Genomic DNA, 21,270 nt, shown 5'->3' with positions numbered 1-21,270 from the left:
ACAGTATGCAAATTTATGGCGTCTTTAAAAAACTTCAGTCAAGATGTGCTGCATGACTTTTTTTAGACAACATTTAATAATATAGCATGTTGCTTAAAACAACAACAACTGCCAAGAACACGCTAGGTGTGTCCATTTTGTATTGGAAATGGCGCGCTTGGCACTGAAAGTGTTAATGAAAAATTATATTTTTTGCCATAAGCGCTTAGGTGTGTGCACTGTGCTGGGATTTGGCGGGTTTAATGTCCTCTTAAATAAATACAAAGTTCCTTTACAAATTCTTCATAAATAAATGTTTCAGGTGCGTCTACATCTGGCGCATGCGTCACTAGCTCGCTTTTCGTGAAACATTTGCGAATGACTTGTTGTCTGCTCGCGTGCACATTATTCGCTTGTACTGGACGGACTTTTAAAAGTAATGGATATCATCACGCCATTACTTATTTCAGAAACTAATGTGCTGCGCAGCAGACGTCCTCGAAGGCAAAGGCACCGTACAAGTCGCCATCACCGTCACCGAACTCCTGCGGCGGCACGGTGCGTTACGAGCGACCCAGGCACCCGCCTAGCGGCTCGCACTCGCGCCGCAGTCGCAGCTCTCGCTCTAACCGGGGGCACACCGTGTGAGTGATAAGGACATGTATATAGTTGAGTTGTAACAGTAAGGTTGCCATACGTCACGGAACTTCTTCGACGGCACGGCGCGTTACGAGCGACCCGAGGCACCCGCCTAGCGGCTCGCAGTTTTAGACGTGAATATATTCGAGTATCTACATGTGAGGAGAGTCTTTTCAAAAGGGCTTATTTCTCTATGAACACCATACAAAAATAAGCCCTTTTGAAAAGACTGTCCTCATGTAAGGTTGCCAACACGGTTGTCGCCATTTCTGTGACGGCACGGCGCGTAATCGACGACTCAGGCGCCCATTTAGCGGCTCGTAATCACGCTCTCGCTTTAACCGGGTTAGTATACTGTGTGAGTGATAAGACGTGAATATAATTTAGTTTATCGATACGATGGACTCTAACCGTAATGATGGGTATTACACTTTGCGTGTTGTGTGCCAGCAATTTTCTTATGAAGTCATCGCGAAGAGACGGTATCTACTAATAAGGTGATGTAGCTCCGTCTAAACGTTTCAATGAAGTGATGAAAGCGATTTTTCACCAAAAATAACCTAGCGGCGTATTATGGACGCGATTAAACTATACGAAAAAGCAAATGTTACCGATTCCTATTAATAAAGAGACGAACTCTAACCGCGTCGATAACCTCAGTCTTCATTTTATTCAAATTTCTTATAATTATGTTATTTTTTCACTCTACAGGTCACAAGTGAATTAATCAGCAATGTGTAGACATACCGAATGTACGAGTATATGCAAGAAAGAAATTAATGATGTTGTTGGTCATTATAATTTCTTGTGTAGTGCTTAGTAGCTCAATTAAATAAATAAATACATGTCAATGTGACGTCTAAAGATATGTTAAATTGAGTAAAATAAGGGACACGTATAAATTAGTTTTTTTTTCAAAGGACTATGCGTCAAAATGGTCCAAAAATCAACAGAGTTGAGTTAGGTATTTCTATGTACTTCATTTCGTTATATGGGCACCAAGCGGAATTCCGTTGCAGAACTGAGATATTGGTATTTTAGACAAAATGTCGTCACCCTTATTACCTAGGCAATAGAGATCACTGCCGGGCGAGCGCGGCGAATCTACCCTGCAGCAATAAATTTACTTCCTTGGACTCTATTGCCTAGGTAATAAGGGTGACGACATTCTGACTAAAATACCATGCAATATCTGCAACGGAATTCCGCTTGGTGCCCATATAACGAAATGAAGTACATAGAAATACCTATCTAATGACCTCAACTCTCATTTCTGTTGATTTTTGGACCAGGCTCCATACAAAGTTGCCCATTGGTCCAAAATGGGATTTCTAAACTACAGACCGCAGGCCTTTTGGAGCCTGGGCCTTTTGTCACAACATTTAAAGACGATTGTAACATAACGATTTACTCACGTATGATAGTCAAATTTTGACAACTTATTTGGAAAGCATCGGGCATCCTTTTTCAGGAGATTCGATCGTTACGTTACAAGGATGTCCGATTTCATTTACTAAAATTGAAGTTTAAAAGTTTTCTTCTCGTGACTATCATGATTTGTATAATAGAAGAAAACAACGTTACAAAATCTAGGATAGACCTAGGATTGTTATCTAGATGTTTTTTTCAAGTAGGCTGTTATGTACTGTTGGGGTAAATAGTTCTTAAATAATTAATGATTCCGTTTATAGAATACAGATGTAGTGCATAATTATGTTCTTTCGTATTTTCACGGAAACGTACGAACGTGTCTTGCTATTTCAGTCAGTCTCGGTACAAAACTTCAAAGTTCAACATAAGTACAACTGCCCAAAACTACATAACACACATACACAACACAAGACACACACACGGACACAGGACATAAGTTTTTTATTTAGCAAATAGGCCACAAGGGCACTTTTACACGTCAACATGAAATTTACATACAAGCAAAAAAAAACACATCAACAATTATAAAATACATCTATTTGCAAATGTCAATTCAAACTAAAGTATTACAATTACTTAGAGATGAATACAGTCTCTTAATGTCGAATAACATAAATAAACTATAATAATAATATATAAAAAAAAAAAAACAAACAAAAAAACTAAAATTATTTAGAGGTGTCAGTGTCAGTGTCTAAGTGTTAGAACTAAAAGATTATATAAGTACTGAGGTTGATTAAATTAACATGACAAATACGAACGTTTCCGAGAAAATACGATGGAAAACTATTTATGCACTACATTTGTACCTGGTTTTGTACTAACTTCTACGTCAATCATCACAATGAAACGAATCGATAACAGTTGATGTGATTTGAATTACATATCTTTTTTTACCGTAGAGTTACAATCACGCTATCTTTCCGACTACTTATTTTGAAAAGAATTACGATTTTCCTCGTGTCTATTTGTACAAATAAAATTCAATAAAAAATACAGCAACGGAAATTAAATAAGGACCATTTACCTCGGCACAATAATCAAGTTAAGGTGCTTGTACCCTGGCACAAATCACGAATTTACTAGTGAATTTTTCGAGCCTCTCTTTACACATGTTATGCGGCACGTAGCGAAATTGAAGATTGAATTTGAAGTGCCTAGGTATGGTTGAATTGATGTTTGTACCCGATTTAGTAACAATACTGACGCACATGGAGTTGGAACATTTTGAAATTGTGGTACCTGTCGTATGGTGAAAGGCCTGTGCACATAGGATGCGTCCACGTGCTCGTTGTTCCTTATGAGAGACGGCACACCGCTTGCGTGACGAATGCGTGCGTGGCTTTAATATTTTAGCGCACGCGCATCTGCACGTCTACGCACACGCATCGGGCGGGCTCTGGCCTTTGACATGAAGTTTTTGACAGTTCCTATACATGTATCTATTTCATCATATATTTGCCAACGACGATAGAGGGTGCAATAAGAATCAGGGAATCACATTGGTCACTGGGTCGTTCATCTAACGCTATCGCCGGATGAAAATATATGGTTACCACGCAACCGCCCGGAGAGATTGTACCAAACTGCAGAATTTAATTTGCTTAAGGTTTAAAAATTAGTTTGTGTTTTAACTCTGGGATGAGTCCATGCAAAAGGGAACTATGTTACGAATGTCATAAAAAGTGATTTTCTGACTTCATCTGACATAATTCGAATTTGAACTTTGTGTCAGACTTCGCTAAGGTTTTATTTTCGCTAAAACTGAACGTTGGAACTTGTAAAGGTTTTTTGCAATCGTTATCAAAATGTTCCATGCTTTGTGTGTCCAAATACATTTTAAGGTATTGGAAGTAGAGATAATAAATAAATAGGATCGAAAGTAGAGACCAAACTGACATATAAGACTTGTACTGAGGTGTTAGTCATATGTATACCTTCTTAACAAGTACGACTACTCTGCATAAAATAAAAAGAGCTACTTAACCTACTTAGTCGCAAATCTAACTGCCACAAATTGTCCTTTCAAACAAAGTGCAAACATCTTTCATAGAAAAATTTTGCAGTAATTAGAACAGAGAGAAAAAGACTTAGATACCATTGGTCTCTTTTGGCAGAAAATTATACATATAGAATGTTTCATATTGGCTCATAACACTTATGCCTGGAATTTATGCAAGTGTCCGTATTTTTAAACGGATGGAAAGTAGGCTGTAAAGGGTTATCACGCCTTCGTCCCTGTGAAGATAGATCTCACTACCAGCCTTATGTATGTTAGACTATAGTCAAATTTTGGATGGTCTTAGAGTTGTTTCAAGAATCGCTTTATACGTTGAAAATGAAATGTCACATCGAAAACGATGCTTCTGTTTATCTGTCAGTAGTCAGTACTATTTACAGCTGTTATTAGTTTATGCTTAGTTTTGTAAATATGAAATTATATAATGTCATAAACCTGTGCAAATAGCGAGTAGTATAATTCATTTCGATTATTGACATACTTTTGTAAATAATTTGCTGAAATCTATCTTGGTAATTATTACGAATACCGTTTCACAAACTGCGGTGGGCATTTGATGGTCGCTCTATTATCACCTGTTATTGCGGTAACGTTGTAACAAGTATGTAGTGCGACAGTAACACATGAAACGATAGACATTAAAAGCGCAACCATCGTATTCCTGCAACCCTATAAAATGTGACGTTTTAATTCAAGCAAATGGTATCACTTTGTCGCTTACCATAACGACGAAATTTGCTTGTATCGGCCTTTTAGTCGGCGTTTTCCTGAAAACGACACAAATAGTAGTGACGAAATTTTAGTTACACTTTAGATTTAGACATGTCAAAGAGAGAACTATCAACGCTTGTTGTCTCTGGATTTTGGTTTAGAACTAATATTTAAGTTCAAAATAATGTAAATATTAACTTGACAATATGAATGAAAGAACCAATGGGCATTGTAGTGTCACAATTGAACCATTATTTCGGCTGTGCAAGTGTCATAGAAATCATAGAATGTACTAGAAATCCAGTAGATATTTTCGAATACCATTTGTTGATAGACATTGTGATGGAGGCGTTTGTTACTTAATAAGTTCTTAAATTATACGCGAGTAAGGATTTCCATAGTTAGAATTATCTAAGATGGAACTGGAGCCCATTCAAAAATTGTTCTCATTGCTTAGGCAATAAGAATCAAAGTGTAATGATAGTTTTTGGTTATCTTATATAATCTTAATTATACCTTCGGGCAAGTCCCTCTGCATGGTAGTACCTTTTCTTTCCTTCTAGACAAATTAGAAAATCACTATCTCGTGATAAAGTTTCATGATATATGCGTCTCAAAATGTTCTTATATTGTTACTGTTGGTAGTGAAATTGTCAAATAAGTGTTTTAAAAACATCATGTTTGCTAGTATAGTGAACTGTAGTGTCAGGTTTTGTACGCTAATTTTACAATCTTTTAAGTTGACATAATTACCGGTATTGTATTTTTTAAATATGGACTGGTTCTCTATTGAATGAAACTATCCATTATTAGCAAAAATGTTTGACTATTGTATGAAGTTTGTCAACTTGAAATGCTATTGCATATTGAATTACGATTTCTATACATATCTTTCGTTTACCACCGAAATGACTCGATCAAAACGTTTCTAAACAATGTAATACTCAATTTAGGTAAGATTACATGTATTTTAAGATAAATTTTTGCTCTCGTCATAATTGTAGTCAATTCTCTATACTTAGGTCACAATATTGTATAATCGATTACATTTCAATTATAATTAGTTAATATATGATTCACTTCAATTGAAAATTATTCTGCTTATTCGTATTTATGTTTGTTTATTTTATGCAATTAAAATTTTATGGAATTCTTTATTTATTCGGTTATGCTTTTTTTATTATTAAGTACTATTATTTTATAAAGCGTTACCACAAAATGTGAGATGTATGTAATTATTGTACCGCCTTTGGAGTAGAATAAATAAGATTTGTTAATCATTGAGTGATACTACCCAGTCAGAGCCCCTCAAGGTTTAATGTAGGCATATAAATTAATAAAAAAAAACTACCTAACCTTATGTAATACTTTTGTTGTGTACGTTCATTTTGGTCCTGCTAGCTTAAAATTAGCAGTAGCAAATAGGCATAGAGATTATACCTTTCAATTTGTACTCATTAAAACAGTGGTGGCTCTGTCAGGTTCAAGCCAAGGATACACTCGACGTCGCTGGCGACACATGTCGTTGGACATTTTTTGTCCACTAGTGTATCCCTGGTTATACTCTCGCAAGCCAACTTTGTCTGTGAAAAGGCGCGAAATTCAAAATTACGAGTAGTATGGGAGATTGATCCTTCGCGCCTACATTTTTCCTTTTTCTACTGATAAAGCTGGCTACAGTATAGTATCATACTATCATTTTTTGATTCAAAATCCAAAGTAAGCAACTACGTGTTTAGTTCCTTATTAAAGTTGTTCAAATTAACGTATGTCACAATTAAAAAAAAATCCTTGTCTTTTTATAGTGAAACGTTTATTTAGTGACAATTGACGATCTCGCTTGTATATTTATTTTAATAAGTAAATCAGTTCTGATTTGTCTTAACGTTTGGTAGGCAGTCAATTTCCTATCGCTTATTGTAGCTTCCTATTGTTGGCACCTCTCGAATTATTGGGACAACCTTATTCCATGCCAATGATGATGAATTAATGACAATTATGCGAAACTACTGACTGTCCGAGACTTGTAGGTATTTTCGGTGTCCAACAATGGGTACATTGGGTACCCTAGTCCGACTACCTACGATATAAACTCTTGTGTCTAAAATTCTACGCTACGACATTTTATTATGGTACAAATTTATGTTTGATTGTCACTAAATAAATGAATAGGTAAAAAAGTAAAAAGTAGTAAGGTTTACCGAACTGAATGCTACGAATAGAAATGAGTCTTTGCCCGTTCAAAGATGCTGTGCCAAAGACTAAAGTTGAAGGTTTTGTATAAAGATAGTTGTAACGCACTGGTCTCCTAGGTTAAGTCTGTAGCAATATCCTAATAATACACCGTGTTTATATGTAGATAAAATAAAGGTATATACATTTTCGACATCGTCTTTTTTTAAACATTTATTAACATCAGGGAACCTTTAATTTGTATGAGTACAAATGACTTCTTTACTTAATTCCGTTTTTAATGAAAACACATAGGTAAGACGGACACATCCGTTATTTATAGAATACAAGAAATCATAAAATTACAGTTTATGTACTAACTTGTTTTTTTTTATGATTATGACCTACAGGGTATTTTGTTTTTATACTACGATTCCTTTACGAAAATATCTGTGTACAGGTAAATAATATTATTTCTAGTTTGTGTTTGTTCACATACGAGTTGCATACATTTGATTTTAACCTGTGTGTAACCATTTTAATTTGATGTGTTACAACACATAAGTACAAAATACGATGACCCATACCATATTTAACACAGACCATCCATTGGGCAGTGTGATTCTTATTTGAAAGCACTGTGTTTGAAAGGCTTGATGGCTATAGAAGCCGGACCCTTCGTGCGCGAGTCCGACTCGCACTTTGCCGGTTTTTAGTATTTGTTATAGCGGCAATAGAAATACATCATCTGTGAAAATTCCAACTGTCTATAACGGTTCATGAGATACCTACAGCCTGGTGACAGACAGACGGACAGTGGATTCTTAGCAATAGGGTCCCGTTTTTACCCTTTGGGTACGGAACCCTAAAAACCATTGTATCAATATGAATGAGAAATTAGAGAGACGGCGAAAGACGTAACCAAGGCGTAAATTGTTACGGTAATATGAGAGTATGAATGTTTTCTGGGCTTGTTTATGTAAGTAGGTACTTTTTTTTTGTTACAAATACCTACTCCTACCCGGACCTGATGAAACGCCACAGAACCAAACCGTGTGTACGTACACAAACCGAATCCAAAACAAACAATTACCGAAAAAGTTATTTATTAAAAAGTTGCACGGTCATAGAGTATTATGTCGGTGATTGCGGCGGGCGGGGCTCGAGCCACGCCCTGGCTCCTCTGTACCACTGTTAGTAGCTATTCGATGTCTCTCACACATGTTAACTTCCTTTCAATCATCTAACTGTAATACACGAAAGATTTTACTATACGACTCGCTCAAATATCCACATATGTCGCCGACAGTGCCATGAAAAACTTGCGTTCTATACTCCGTCACAATGTTTTGAATGTAAATGCTGGATTTTTTGATAAACTTACAAAAATTCCATGATTCCTCATAGATCCCATCGTAAGAACTGGATTATTCTATCTAATTGGACCTAATCGGATCTTCAAGCTTAAAACTACTCCATAGTATAAAACGAAGTCGCTTCCGTCTGTCCGTCTCTATGTAGGTATATGCTTAGATCTTTAAACCTACGCAACGGATTTTGATTTTGCGGTTTTTTTAAATAGATAGTGATTCAAGAGGAAGGTTTATATGTATAATACATCAGCATTGCACCCGTGCGAAGCCGGGGCGGGTCGCTAGTATACTTTAAAACAAAAAAAAACCGTTGAGAAACGTCAGAGAACTGAGGTAAAAACATTTAAAAAAAATCACACGACACGACCGAATTGAAATTGAGAGCTGGATTGGCTAAAAAGTTGTACCTACACGCTATACGTGTTATATTACGTAGGAATATCAATAGATGACGCTAGTGCCGCTGCCGTTGGATCTACGCTTCAGCCATGGAACTAAGTGCATGCTACAGATTTATTTTAGATGTAACATGTATCTAACTAAAGCGCCATGCACATATAAAAAGGCACCTGTCGCTGTCACGTTGCGTAGGGTAAGTAAGTTTTACTTTGGTTAAAACTCAAACTCATTAGTTTGTTTATCAGCCCTAGTGGTGTCGCATGATTGTAGCAACTGCGCCCTTTAGTAATTCGCAACTTCCAATTGCTCAATACAAAGGGGCGCTCTCGGAAAATTGTTCCATTCCATTGACAGGTGATGACATGATGTTGTCCTTTGGTTTATTTGTTTGTTTGTTATTACGAAACCTTTGCATTCGAATTAACGAAATCTCACCTATCACTGGAGCACCATAAAACTAAATTAGAACAATATTGTAAGCGAACTACATCGTTAACGATCCCGTTAACCGCTAAATCACTAAAAAGGTGCAAACCTCAATTGGCGTGGTGCGTGTAATCAGCGCGCCATGATTCGCAAGTTGGCGCCACGCCCTGGGTTAGTACTGGCGTCAATCTGTTTCCGGCGACTTTGTGACTAAGCACATTTTATAATTGAATAATTTGGAACGTGGGTGCGTTATGATAGTAATTAGTAAGCTTGGGACGGTTTAAGATTGGGTAAATGAAATAACAAAATGAAAAACCGGCCAATTGCGAGTCGGACCAGTACGCAAAAAACGGCAAAAATCAGTTCTGTTGTATGGGAGCCCCACTTAAATATTTGTTTTGTTATGTTTTTAGTATTTGTTGTTATAGCGGCAACAGAAATACATCATCTGTGAAAATTTGAACTGTCTAGCTATCACGGTTCATGAGATACAGCCTGGTGACAGACGGACAGACAAACAGACAGCGGAGTCTTAATAATGGGGTCCCGTTAATACTCTTTGGGTACGGAACCATAAAAAAACCTGGAGACAGTATAAGTTACATTGTTAAAAAGTCTACCGGGTTCATGAAAATGGAAGATCAAATTAATATATATATTAGACTAGCCAATAGTAGAAGCTAAAACCACCTGTGAATTACTTTTCCAAATAGTGATACATCTATAGTTCGCTTTCAAAAGTTTTTGGTACTGTCTAATTGTTATTGACGAAGGTATAGATACTCTTTGATGCTGACTTCTTGTATCTAACATAGAGTTTTATATAACTAAGTAGATACTAGACTTATATTGACCGGGATATAGACCGTGATTACCTTTTGTATTGTTTTTGTATTACCTTTTGTCTACGCGCAAGAATGAGGGTAGACAGAGCGCTGTCTACACAACTTTGACACCCACCCGCTATCTTCAGTCACCCGTGAACATGATGCATGTAACTGCGTCGAAATATCGGGAGCTCACAAATAATACAAAAGGTAATCACGGTCTATATCCCGGTCAATATAAGCTAGTGAAACTAACCGTGAATCATTCAAAACTCTAACTAAGTAGATAGTTTCAATTAAGTTCAATGTGGAGTGTTAGGTACTCTACTTACTTAAGAGCAGGAGTGAAGCTCTTTCTTTCTGGCTGTGCTTAAGTGACGACGTAGGTATACAAATATACGAGAGTTCGTACCCTGTGAATGTTTTCCCAGGAATAAATTGTATATGCCGGTCTTCACCACATTGACCTATGTAGCCAAAATACAGGAACCTACATTACATTTCGTCGCGCCCATTCTATTTACCGAAACTCCATTTAAACAATCAATCTAATGTAATTTCGTAGATCAACAAAAGAAAGGAAACAACGGCTTCCTTTGTCCAACGAAATTGACGCCCGATTAATTTCGACGCCACAAAAAAGTAGAAAATCAGGTGGCATTGTTAATTTTACGCCGACTAAGCTTTCTACGATTATTATTTGTTTTTCGTAGAATCATCGCCCTTGTTTACTACTAATTAATTACTCACAGAATGGGGCCTTTACGAGGCATGGACTCATTCGCTTTATTTTTAATTGTCTATACGCCGCATGACGAGCTAGTTTATATATGGTTATATAGATAAAAAAAAGCTTTTTGAAGCTCTTATTTCCGTATTCATAGGGTTTTATTTATGTTGCTTCTGAGAGGTGAAACTATAATAGAGGATGTGGAACTTGGAGCGCAAATCGAGCGGAAAATTGGAAGCTTTTTAGCGCCCTTAATTTTGGGTAGGTGGAGAGGGTGAAATGGCTTACGGATGGGTACCGAAATCCTAATGAGGTGTATAAGGGTGCCTGGTCAACTCGGTTTAAAAATATACTGATGTGACTCAAGTAGCGCCATATTATATCGAAAAAATATTTGATATCTCACAGATAGATACAATAGGTAGGGTAGGTGTACGCATGGATTAGTATATTTTATGGTGTACGTAAATACACATCTACATATTTATGTCTTATAATTTTGGAATCACGTCCTTAACAGATATAGATAACCTACTAATTGTGTCATAAATATACTCTGAAATATATTTTAAAATAGCTCGTCCAAGTGGTCCGTCAAACCACACAACAATATTATTAACTAGTGCAACTCGTTGCAAGTTTAGTTCGAAATTCATTACAAAAGGAATAATTCTACCTTCCCCCATCATAAATACTAATCAAAAATAGCACTGCAATATCGTATACTTTACAATAATTGTAACATTTGTAAATGTATAAAAGCAGTGTGTATAAATTCCCGGCTTTAACGTTTCAATAGATGCGTACGATAGGCAGCCACGCGCGTGCGCGCTGTCGCATAATTTGAGGCCTGTTGTTGTCGCATTATGAGATCCTGGATAGAGGCACCACGAGAGACGTAAATAAAGGGATTTCCTGGCCATATAAATAGAGATCTACTTGTAATGCTATAAACAAGCAACATTGTTGCTCTTATACGAAAACTCTAAATTAGACTTAAGCTCGTATGATACTGAATAGAATAGAATAAGATTTTATTCGTAAGCACAAACAAACAAGACATTACATAATATAAAAGAAAACATAAAATAAGATTAAAGTGCCATGAAATGGTCAGCATGTTGTTGGTGACTTCCAGCGTTGATCTTCCGATGAGACCATCAGGTGAGAAGAATCACGGAAGGTAACAGACAAGAATTGATTACCTAAGCCATTTGTTGGTGTTTTCAGGGCCAAATTTTATCAAGCAAACTTTATTTGTAAACATTTGAGAAACCTACAGGTGTATTTAAGATTGATTTTATCCACTGAAATAAGTGTCACCTTTTAACATCAAGCGATGGAAAGAGGGAGAAACTGTCATTATCACACTGTCGCGTAGACAAATACCATCATCATGATCACTGATGTTATTAGATATGTTGTCATGACTTGTCACAAATTTATTTAAACATCCTGCTTAATTCAACTGTCTATTCGGTAATTTATTTTAAAATCCCCAGTATTGACACTCAAGTTGTCACCTACCAACGCAACGCAGCGCACATCGCAGCGCACATCGCAGCATGGGGCTCCCGACTCCGTTGTCGACATTATACCACGTGGGTTTGACAATTGAATTAGATAGTGTCGCCTCTACCGGACTCATTTGCATCGACACGGCTGATTTAAAGGTCTGATATTGAATAATTATGATCATGCTTTGATTTACGAAGAGGTGAGTATGACTAATCTTGATTCTGGTGAGCAAAATTAATATTTTAAGGGCTTTAGTTGTTGCAATATTTTGAGTGAATATAAACTGACAGTCTTAGTGGAAAATTGAGGTAAGTATGTGAGTAGGAAGCAGGGACCGGCCCGCTATCCCTTTTCGGGGTTTTATAAGGGTATTGCATAAGGCTTAACTCACCATACCCTTTGCCAGACGAAACCCTTTGTTTTGGTTTTAAAAACCCTTATATAAAGCTACCACATTTGAGTAATCGGTAGCCCAAATACCCTTACAAAACCCTTATCATCCGCTCACCAACACCTTGCATATTGCTTATAAGGGTTAGCCTTATAAAGGGCTTCCCTTTTAGCATATAAGCGTGCTAATTTAAGTCGTCTACCGTTGTTCATAAAGCACACATTACTTCGAATCCGAGCGATCGTCGGCGGCGACGGCGGCGTTCTTTGACTAGGCACGTATTTTCTTTCCTTTTCATACACTACCGTAGATATATACTAATCCTGTCTCTTTCACGCAAAGGGAAACCTTTATAAAAAGCGCTTAAAGATAAGGGTAACCCTTATTAAGAGCTAGCCTTATTTTTGGTTAGCTTTTCGGTAAGGGTTAGTTAAAGGTAAGGGTATGAATGGGCTTGCAGTTCAAAAGGGAAAGTCTTTCAATGTGTTAGCCGTGTTTAAGTGTCGCCCATTGAAAGGGTTTTATCGCGGAAAGGGTTGTCCGGTCCCTGGTAGGAAGACGTCGCAATGCTCCCGAAATATGAGCCAGCGGGGTGAAAATGCTCAGCTCTTTTATATCTCAGACAGAAATTTCCGTTCAACAAGCCAATTTACAAGTATTACAAGTTACAATGGCAGATTGGGTACTGCCCAATCGGTCCATCGAACTGTATTTTATAATAGTACATATTAGGAAAACACAGTTCAGATCTTCAGAATTCAGATACGTATGACCATGCCCCTTGGGCGTATGCCTAACTAAAGCAGACACATTTACGCTGCACTTTTGTATCGTGAGTCGAATCTTATTAAATTGTGACTAAAAAGAACTCCGTTCCGATAGTAAAGACACCGTGATATTTTTTGGTCTTTGTAAACAATATGTAAATAAATAATGTAAATGTAAATAAGAGCTGTGTCCGCCTCTACTACCGATGCGGACGCCTCAACGTGACCACAACCGCTCTGGGCGTACTCAAACTATCAGTAAATAGGCAAGTAGGAAGACTGTACGGTAGGTACTTGTTTCACTTACATATATCCACAACTGTTCAAACAAAGTAACAAATGACCTAATCTCAAAAGAATAAACCGTGCAAAACCCATACCTTATTCCTACGTATTACTTAGTAAGTACATGATTTACCTGTATTTACCCATCGACGCAGAAACGGCCGTGTAATTGGAAAGAGCCGCGGGCGAGTTATTTATGCGGCCATACATCAGCCAAAGTGGAAAACAAACACAATCAGTTGAATGCAAATGCGACTAATGGTAATGCATCTTGATTTTCGTTGAAAGGTTTAATAACGAATTCGAGGAAAGCTAAAATAAAGTTAGAAACACGACTGATTACTTACATAATTACCATATGTTAAAAAAAACGTTACTTCTTTTTTTTCTCTTACTTATTTTCACAATATAACGCCATATCCAATGTAACCTAGTACTTGGTGTAAAACCAAATATATACGCGTAAATCCTCTTGAAAAATACTATATATACTTATAGGGTATAAATAGACGTTAAAACCCAGAATGAGCTGAGGCCCTACCGCGAACCACGTTCGACGTGTTGCCTCTCTGTCGTGGCAAACGGGACGACGCGACAAATCACAGCGACATTGTCTTATTTGTTTTAGTCACTACGATCACCACAACAAACTACGATCGCATAACAGGACGATTGTCATGAATTTCCTAGTATTTTCCGCTTTCGAAAGATCCTAGATTGTGAAACGAATTGAAATTTTAAACCCCGTAATTTAAAGTATATAACGCTCATTTAATAATATTGGGTTAATGTATTTGGCTCTAATGAACAATTAAGTAATATAAAAACTAATTTCCTGTAGTTAGGGGGTCTACGAGCATGATGCCAATTCGAACACGTATAGGTATTCCGATATAAAACGATGTAATTTGGTTATCATTGGCCCGTGCGTCTCGCGTGTTATGTACGACAAGTACAAGCAAAATGCAGGCGCGAATGATATCATTTTGATAGCGGAATGCGTTCGAATTGGCCTCTATGTCTGTAAGTAGGTACCTAGGTACTTCAACCGTCAACAAGCCAATTAAAAAATCTATTTAACCAAAGTAATTAAATTCTATCTATTAGTTTAAGTCAATTGGAGACCTCCGAAGCGTTCATTAATATATTTAAATAATTAAAAAGCTCGTGCAAATCTACATAGGGAACCAATCCGTCAGTCTGTCACGACTGTTTGACTGTTTGACAGATGTTGGGGCTAATTGATAATTTTGAGCCACGAGATCAATGATAGGTTTCCACGTGTAAGAAGGTTGGGTTCCGTGTAAGTTGTTTTTCCTAAAAATCTTCTTGAAGTTATTGGTGAGCAATATATTAGGCCATAGTATGCATTTTTAATCCCGGTCATGCCCTAAATGTAGGTTTTCTCAAGAGTAAAAAATACTATAGGAGTCAATTTCTATGAATTAAATCTATTTTTAAAGCTGGTTTTAGTGTAGTACAAATCTTACCTACTGATTACCTAATCAGCTTTCCTACTGATTACTTACACCTAATATTTCATGTACTTACATGTCTGACATGAACTATTAGATCATTGATAATTATGTATAATGGTAATTAGGCATTAGCGAACTATGCCTAGTCTTAATCAGGTATAGTTCAGAAATCTACACCACAACCATTGACAGATAGACGGATCCCTAAAAAATTAAATGAGCTCACAAAAACACGAAACTTATTAAACCCTTTTAGTATTCGGCCCGTTCGCCCTAATTGAGTTGAGGCAGAGGTTAATTTCTTATATAGATAAATTATTATTGTTTTATGCAAATGTCTTACACTTTACACCCTCAAGTGACACCTTAACTCAACCCCTTAAGGGCTATACTTGAATGGCTAGATTCAGTCAAAGTATAAAAGATCTTAGAGTTCTGACTTTAGAGTAATTAAATTCGTTTTTGGCTCGGGGCAGGGATAGTTGGAATACTGTTTATAAATGTTTTATGTGATTAGGAAGTCCGTTTGTATATATGTCTAATTTATCAGCGTGGGCAGGCGAAGATCTGATATTTGGTAGATTGGGAGTTGGAGCTAAGTGATAGCATTACTGCATATGCATACTTATTCGTCAAGTCGCTTGCCTGTTAAAGTTATACTTAGGTACTTATCAAATACATTTTGGAGAGGCGTGATAGAGCATGCGTCACTTATTAACACCGCGCGATTGATGAGACAACTGCCATTATCATGCTGCGATCACGTTGATAATGATAACCACGAGTCGTTCGCGCCGCGCCGCTCGGCGCTCCAATAAAATATGCGTATGCGCTACAGATATTTACCCACTAGATGGTGTAAGGAACACTGGTGGTCACGACCTTCATATCATATGCGGATTGCAAGTGAATGGTGCTAAGATGAAGCTCACTGGTTCAGTAACCGGCCTTTATACTATTGCTTTAAAGGTACGACAGGGGAGGATTCTATTCCTTGGTACATATAGCTCGCATTGAATGGTATATACCTTTGACAATATGCCCGCAGGTGAAATTAATTTAGGGACAAACACTAATATATTTGTAAAGAAATACCACCTACTTAATTTTAGCTAATTGTTTTCCTTCCTGTTTGGTTGAACGGTTTGCCACTTTGTTGCCTAATCTAGCTGCGTAGTTCATCTAAGATACAATCAATGGGTGGGTTGCGATGACACGTAGGCCAAGTGAGTTTTCAACAGAAATGCTTGAGGAATTGTTGAAACCCGTTTTGCGATTGTTATTCCATATATACATGTTTATGTGAACATATAATAAGAGGAAAATTAACTCGCAAGAAGGCTGGGAATTTCAAAGACTGAAGATACTGTTAGAGATAAGTGGTTTTTGATAAGTCGTGGAAGTAAGTTTTAAATGGGATATTATTGCACGATACAGCGCGAGACTGCTGCCTGCATGAGGCACATTGCCGAGAGGGTAAGGTTTGAAGGGTAGGTAGGTTTTAATTATTTTTATTTCAAAATGACTTTAATGCCTAAATATTTATATGGCGTCAGAGCAAAATAGTACTCTTCTTTTCTAAACACACGTGTGTTTCATGTATTTTAAAATTTGTACCAAACACACAGTTGTTTGTAAGTACACTCTCCCCCAGGTAGCATTTATACGTCATTATGACGTCCGTTACGTCGTTATGACGTGTAAATGACGTCACTTGTACGTCGCTGACGTCACTTTGCTACCTTGGTCCTAACGTTATTTATTTAAGATATAATAAAAAATCCATTAGGATTTTAATAATACTGCCTCCGAGGTTAATGAACCTACGAAAATAATTATTATGTATAAATATGTACTACAATACTACACGCATTAATCGCTTGAGTCTTATATTTAACAGCACATTAGTTCAGCCTCTCTAAAAACCCTCACAATACGTACTTATAAACAAAATGAAGCTGAATCGCGTCCAGTATTTGCATTCCTAATGAAATTCCCTAATAATTGTTATCGTAAAAATTAATCGTATTCCTGTATCTGATGGCAACCAATCAAGGCACGTTATTGCTTTTAATTATGTTTCTTTAAGCCGAGCCGACCACGCGATATATTTATAATCGAAAACGAACGTAGCGTAGCGCGTTTGCGTTTCGTCTTAAGGCGCGTTTACTCGAGCAATTCTAGACAACGCACGGTTATAACCAAGCAATTTTCTGCGATATCAAAGTAAGTAACTAGGCACTAGGCAACAAGTGTAATTTTATCACTTCTGATTTATGATCCCACGGTTATACCAGGGTCATTCTGTGAGAATATGTCTGCGGTTGCGTCTAATTGCCACAACTCTTTTCATACATTTTGTATGGGTCGCGGCAATTAGACCGCAGACATATTTTTTGAGAATAACCCTCCAAATAATTTACGATAGGCACCTAGGTATTACGTAAAGTAAATGTAAAAAAGTTTCTAACAAAAACCCAATTCGTATAGATATTGCTCTATCAGGGAAATTAAAGAATATATGTAGAGTTATAAGGCAAAAAGCCTATATAACTACTTAGTAACTAACTAAACACTTATTTATTTGTGATTATTATTAATATGCATGTGGATAAGAGCCATGAATATATGAGTTAGTCTTGATCCGAGCACGTAGTTTTATTGACGCATCCCTATACTTTAACATAAAGTCCATGTTAAAGTATAGGGATGCGTCAATAAAACTACGTGCTCGGATCAAGACCAAGTCATATATTCATGGCTCTTACCCACATGCATATTAATAATAATCACAACCTACCTACAACCCCCTTTTTACTTTTCTTTTCACAATTTCTGTATTTAGCTTAAGTTATATAATTAATCATTTTATTCACTAAAACGCAAGACCATATATCAGTTAAGTAACTACACATTCTCCTTTTACAAAAAGAAAAAAAAAATTAAGTATAAGTTCACTCAATTTGTTCATATTTTAATATTTTAAAAATATAGCGAAATTAAAAGAAATACGGTTGAATCAATTGCCGATTTTTATTGAAACTTCTAACATTCTCCAAAAAACCGTCCAGTACGACCAATTACTATTGTCAGGCAATAATTGCTCAAAGAGTGGCCCGTGTAAGTGCACCTTTATTGATTAAAACTATAGTACAAAACGAAAACGCATACGTTAACGTAAAATTTACTCTGTGACTGCAAAGGCGCGTTTGGCAGTAAATATCTTACATAAGTAGGCCTTAACAGACGTTAATGTTTCAACCGATGTATGAGCCCCAAACATGGGCGGCTAGTATTTGTTTTAAAATAAACTGCCATAAATTTAATATCATAAATAACGACTAATTTCGTTCATTATTAAATTTCGAACCGGACTGTCCAAGCGCCTCGGGCTGTTAGGATACGGAGCTTGATTTGTACACATTCCTTTTAAATTTTAATTATTTTTTAAGTAATTTAATTAGTTCATAAAATTAAATTAAAAACTTATTTTCCAAAATGACGTAATGCTGCAATTGTACCCACTGTCTTCCCGTCCCTTTATGTTATTAGACAAGGGCGAAAATATCAGATAATATCTTCCACAACGAGGTTTTTCTCATTCTCCGCCATTTTGCAGAGAAACAAATGGCTGGCCAGACTATATACAAAAGTACATATATATGTGTTTTTAAGATTCAGCCGTAGGCGCTCGAAGATTTTCAAAAAAAGAAAACCGGACGCATCTTTCACAATCAAAGGAATAACACTCGTTCGCGCCGCGCCGCTCGGCGCTCCAATAAAATATGCGTATGCGCTACAGATATTTATCCACTAGATGGTGTAAGGAACACTGGTGGTCACCATGTATAGTCAGCCCTCCTCGAATTGTTCTCCATAGATGTAGGTATCTCTAAAATCGCCTTTTCATACAAACGTAGTCCTCATTTTCCTCTCTGGATATTAACTTAACATTATGGAAAATATTTTGACACAATTTGTTGTATATAAACCACAGCTATGCCCCTACGTTTGATTTTTTTCGAACTTTTAATTAATATAAGAGTTGAGCATTTAAATATTTGTGAGAAAACTGTTATTCGCTCCTAATTTTTAACAAAAATCAAAAAATCGAAAAAGTCAAACGTAGCTATGGTTAATATATGTACATTAAATTATGTAAAAAAAAATATTTTCCATAATGTCAATATCGAGAGAGGAAAATGAGGACTATATTTGTATTGAGAAACGGCCGTGCCCTTTCCTCTTAAATGCTTTACGGAATCTATTTGAGGTAGTCAATGGTACATGCATAACGAGCCCCTCCATTTAACAATTAACTTAACAAACAAATGTAATATATTGTTGTTAAATTTCAATACGAAAATGGCGGCTCGGCCGACGATAAGTTATTTTGTATGAGATAAGAAATACCGATCGTTCTGACTGTTCTGAGTTATTGTTTTTGCGGTTGAAGTTATTTGTTTCATTTGAAGGATATGCAATCGTTTATTTAGAGCTAATTGGCGCTCTGAGGCGGGATTTAAGCTTAATAGGAATAATTTTATAGTCTTATTTTCTCGCATTAAAATGGTGTCCCAGACGTCTTGGAGAAGCAAAACTCAGCTCCGTTATTCATATGTTGCAAAACCTTCATTGAAAATCAGGGTTGGCAAAAGTGTGTATATTAATCTACTCGAAATAACACAAGTTAAAACGTTTTCATTTAAATTATTTAATTTGTGTGCTCATCCTCATAGAAGTTCACCGTTTGTGCCCAACTTCGCCCAAGTAATATATTAAAAACATTAATTGTACTTACAAAGAAACAGATATTCATTGAATTCACAATAAAGAGAGCTGTTTCTTACAAGCTTTTATTTGACATGCCCTGTTAGTTTGTAGGTGTGTAAGTTACTTTTCACGTCATCAATTCGAAAAAGGGCTTTTTCTTCCCGGCTAGGAGGGATCAAAATAACACTTTTCTGTTCTAGGACACTATTTTTACTTTTATTGCACATTATTTTTTTAGCTTATATAATATGTTTAAACATCATTACTTCATAACTAGGCGATGTGAAAAGCAGTGGGGGGTGGGCGTAACACACTTGAATCCCTCCTACGCTCAGGATTCTACTTTAGAATCCTTCGCTTCGTTTAGGATTCAATGTATGTACGCCCTCGCCGTAAATATGTAATTTTGCTCCCTTGTGACACAATCTACTAAAAGTGTGGATCAAATCTTGGAAGCTAAGTTTGACCCACTTCCTGATTTCCGATTGAGCTGAAATTTTGCATACTACATATGTATGGATATGGACTATCTAATCAATTTATCGGATGAACATGCAGTATTACGATGATAGAGATAGGAGGTGACCATGGGAACTCTGTGATTAAACAACACAAACTAATTGTGTTTGGGGTTGTTAGGATTGTCTCGATGAGTATTAGATGCCTGTGAAAAAAAAAGTACAGTCAGCGATAAAAGCTTGTAGGTGCCAAAAATTATTTTTTTGCCAAAAACTTATTTTATTGCAAAATCTCTAAGTTGCTCATTCTACAAATTTTCAGGGAAACGCGAGCTGAAAAAACGACATCCAAAACCCAAATCAGATAATTAGTAGGTACGGTACACTCGGCATAGGGGCGTCGGCCATAACTCTGCGCAAGTAATGAGGGCCTTATTAAATGATCGCGGCGTGGCGCCCGCTGCGCGCACAATTGCGACTGAAATGTCAGTTCACACTGCTCATGAGGATTCCAAGTTTAGACATCTGATCTTGATCTTGATATTTACAGTTCGGGCACAATACCGCGGAATTAATATTATTCTTTTTTGTCGTATCCTCGTGTCTGAGGGACGTGACTATTGTGAACACTCTTAACTAGTGCTCTCCATACTGCTCCGTCTTAGGCCCAGTCTTTGGGCCCAGTGCACGGTGGATGCTAGCCTGTAGGTAATGTGTAATGTGGCTTAGTCAACGCGTGGTCCTATTACGTCTATCGCTACGCTTCCTTGCCATGCGGCCAGTGGTCATGAGCTTCTCCGGACTATCTGGCCCTGTTCTGCTCAGCCGGCCTAGCCAAGGTGACAATCGCTATCGCTTCGACAACGAAACGCTTTGTGTCTCTCTATCAC

General features: G+C 36.9%; 2 protein-coding genes across 2 annotated transcripts in view; both read left to right on the top strand.

Moving 5' to 3' along the window:
- The window catches only part of LOC134740529 (leucine-rich repeat and calponin homology domain-containing protein), a 74,570-nt gene extending 67,404 nt beyond the window's left edge, over positions 1-7,166 (top strand). The window contains exon 12 of the mRNA XM_063673039.1: positions 450-7,166. Coding sequence (XP_063529109.1) covers positions 450-569 — 120 coding nt within the window. The 3' untranslated portion in view covers positions 570-7,166. The remainder of the gene's footprint in view (positions 1-449) is intronic.
- The window catches only part of LOC134741007 (homeobox protein aristaless-like), a 509,271-nt gene that overhangs the window by 296,063 nt on the left and 191,938 nt on the right, over positions 1-21,270 (top strand). The window lies entirely within an intron of this gene.

This window comes from Cydia strobilella, chromosome 4, assembly GCF_947568885.1.
Source record: "Cydia strobilella chromosome 4, ilCydStro3.1, whole genome shotgun sequence".
Lineage (NCBI taxonomy): Eukaryota > Metazoa > Arthropoda > Insecta > Lepidoptera > Tortricidae > Cydia > Cydia strobilella.
Note: the sequence above shows the minus strand (reverse complement) of the source record. Positions and strands in the feature narration are given on the sequence as shown.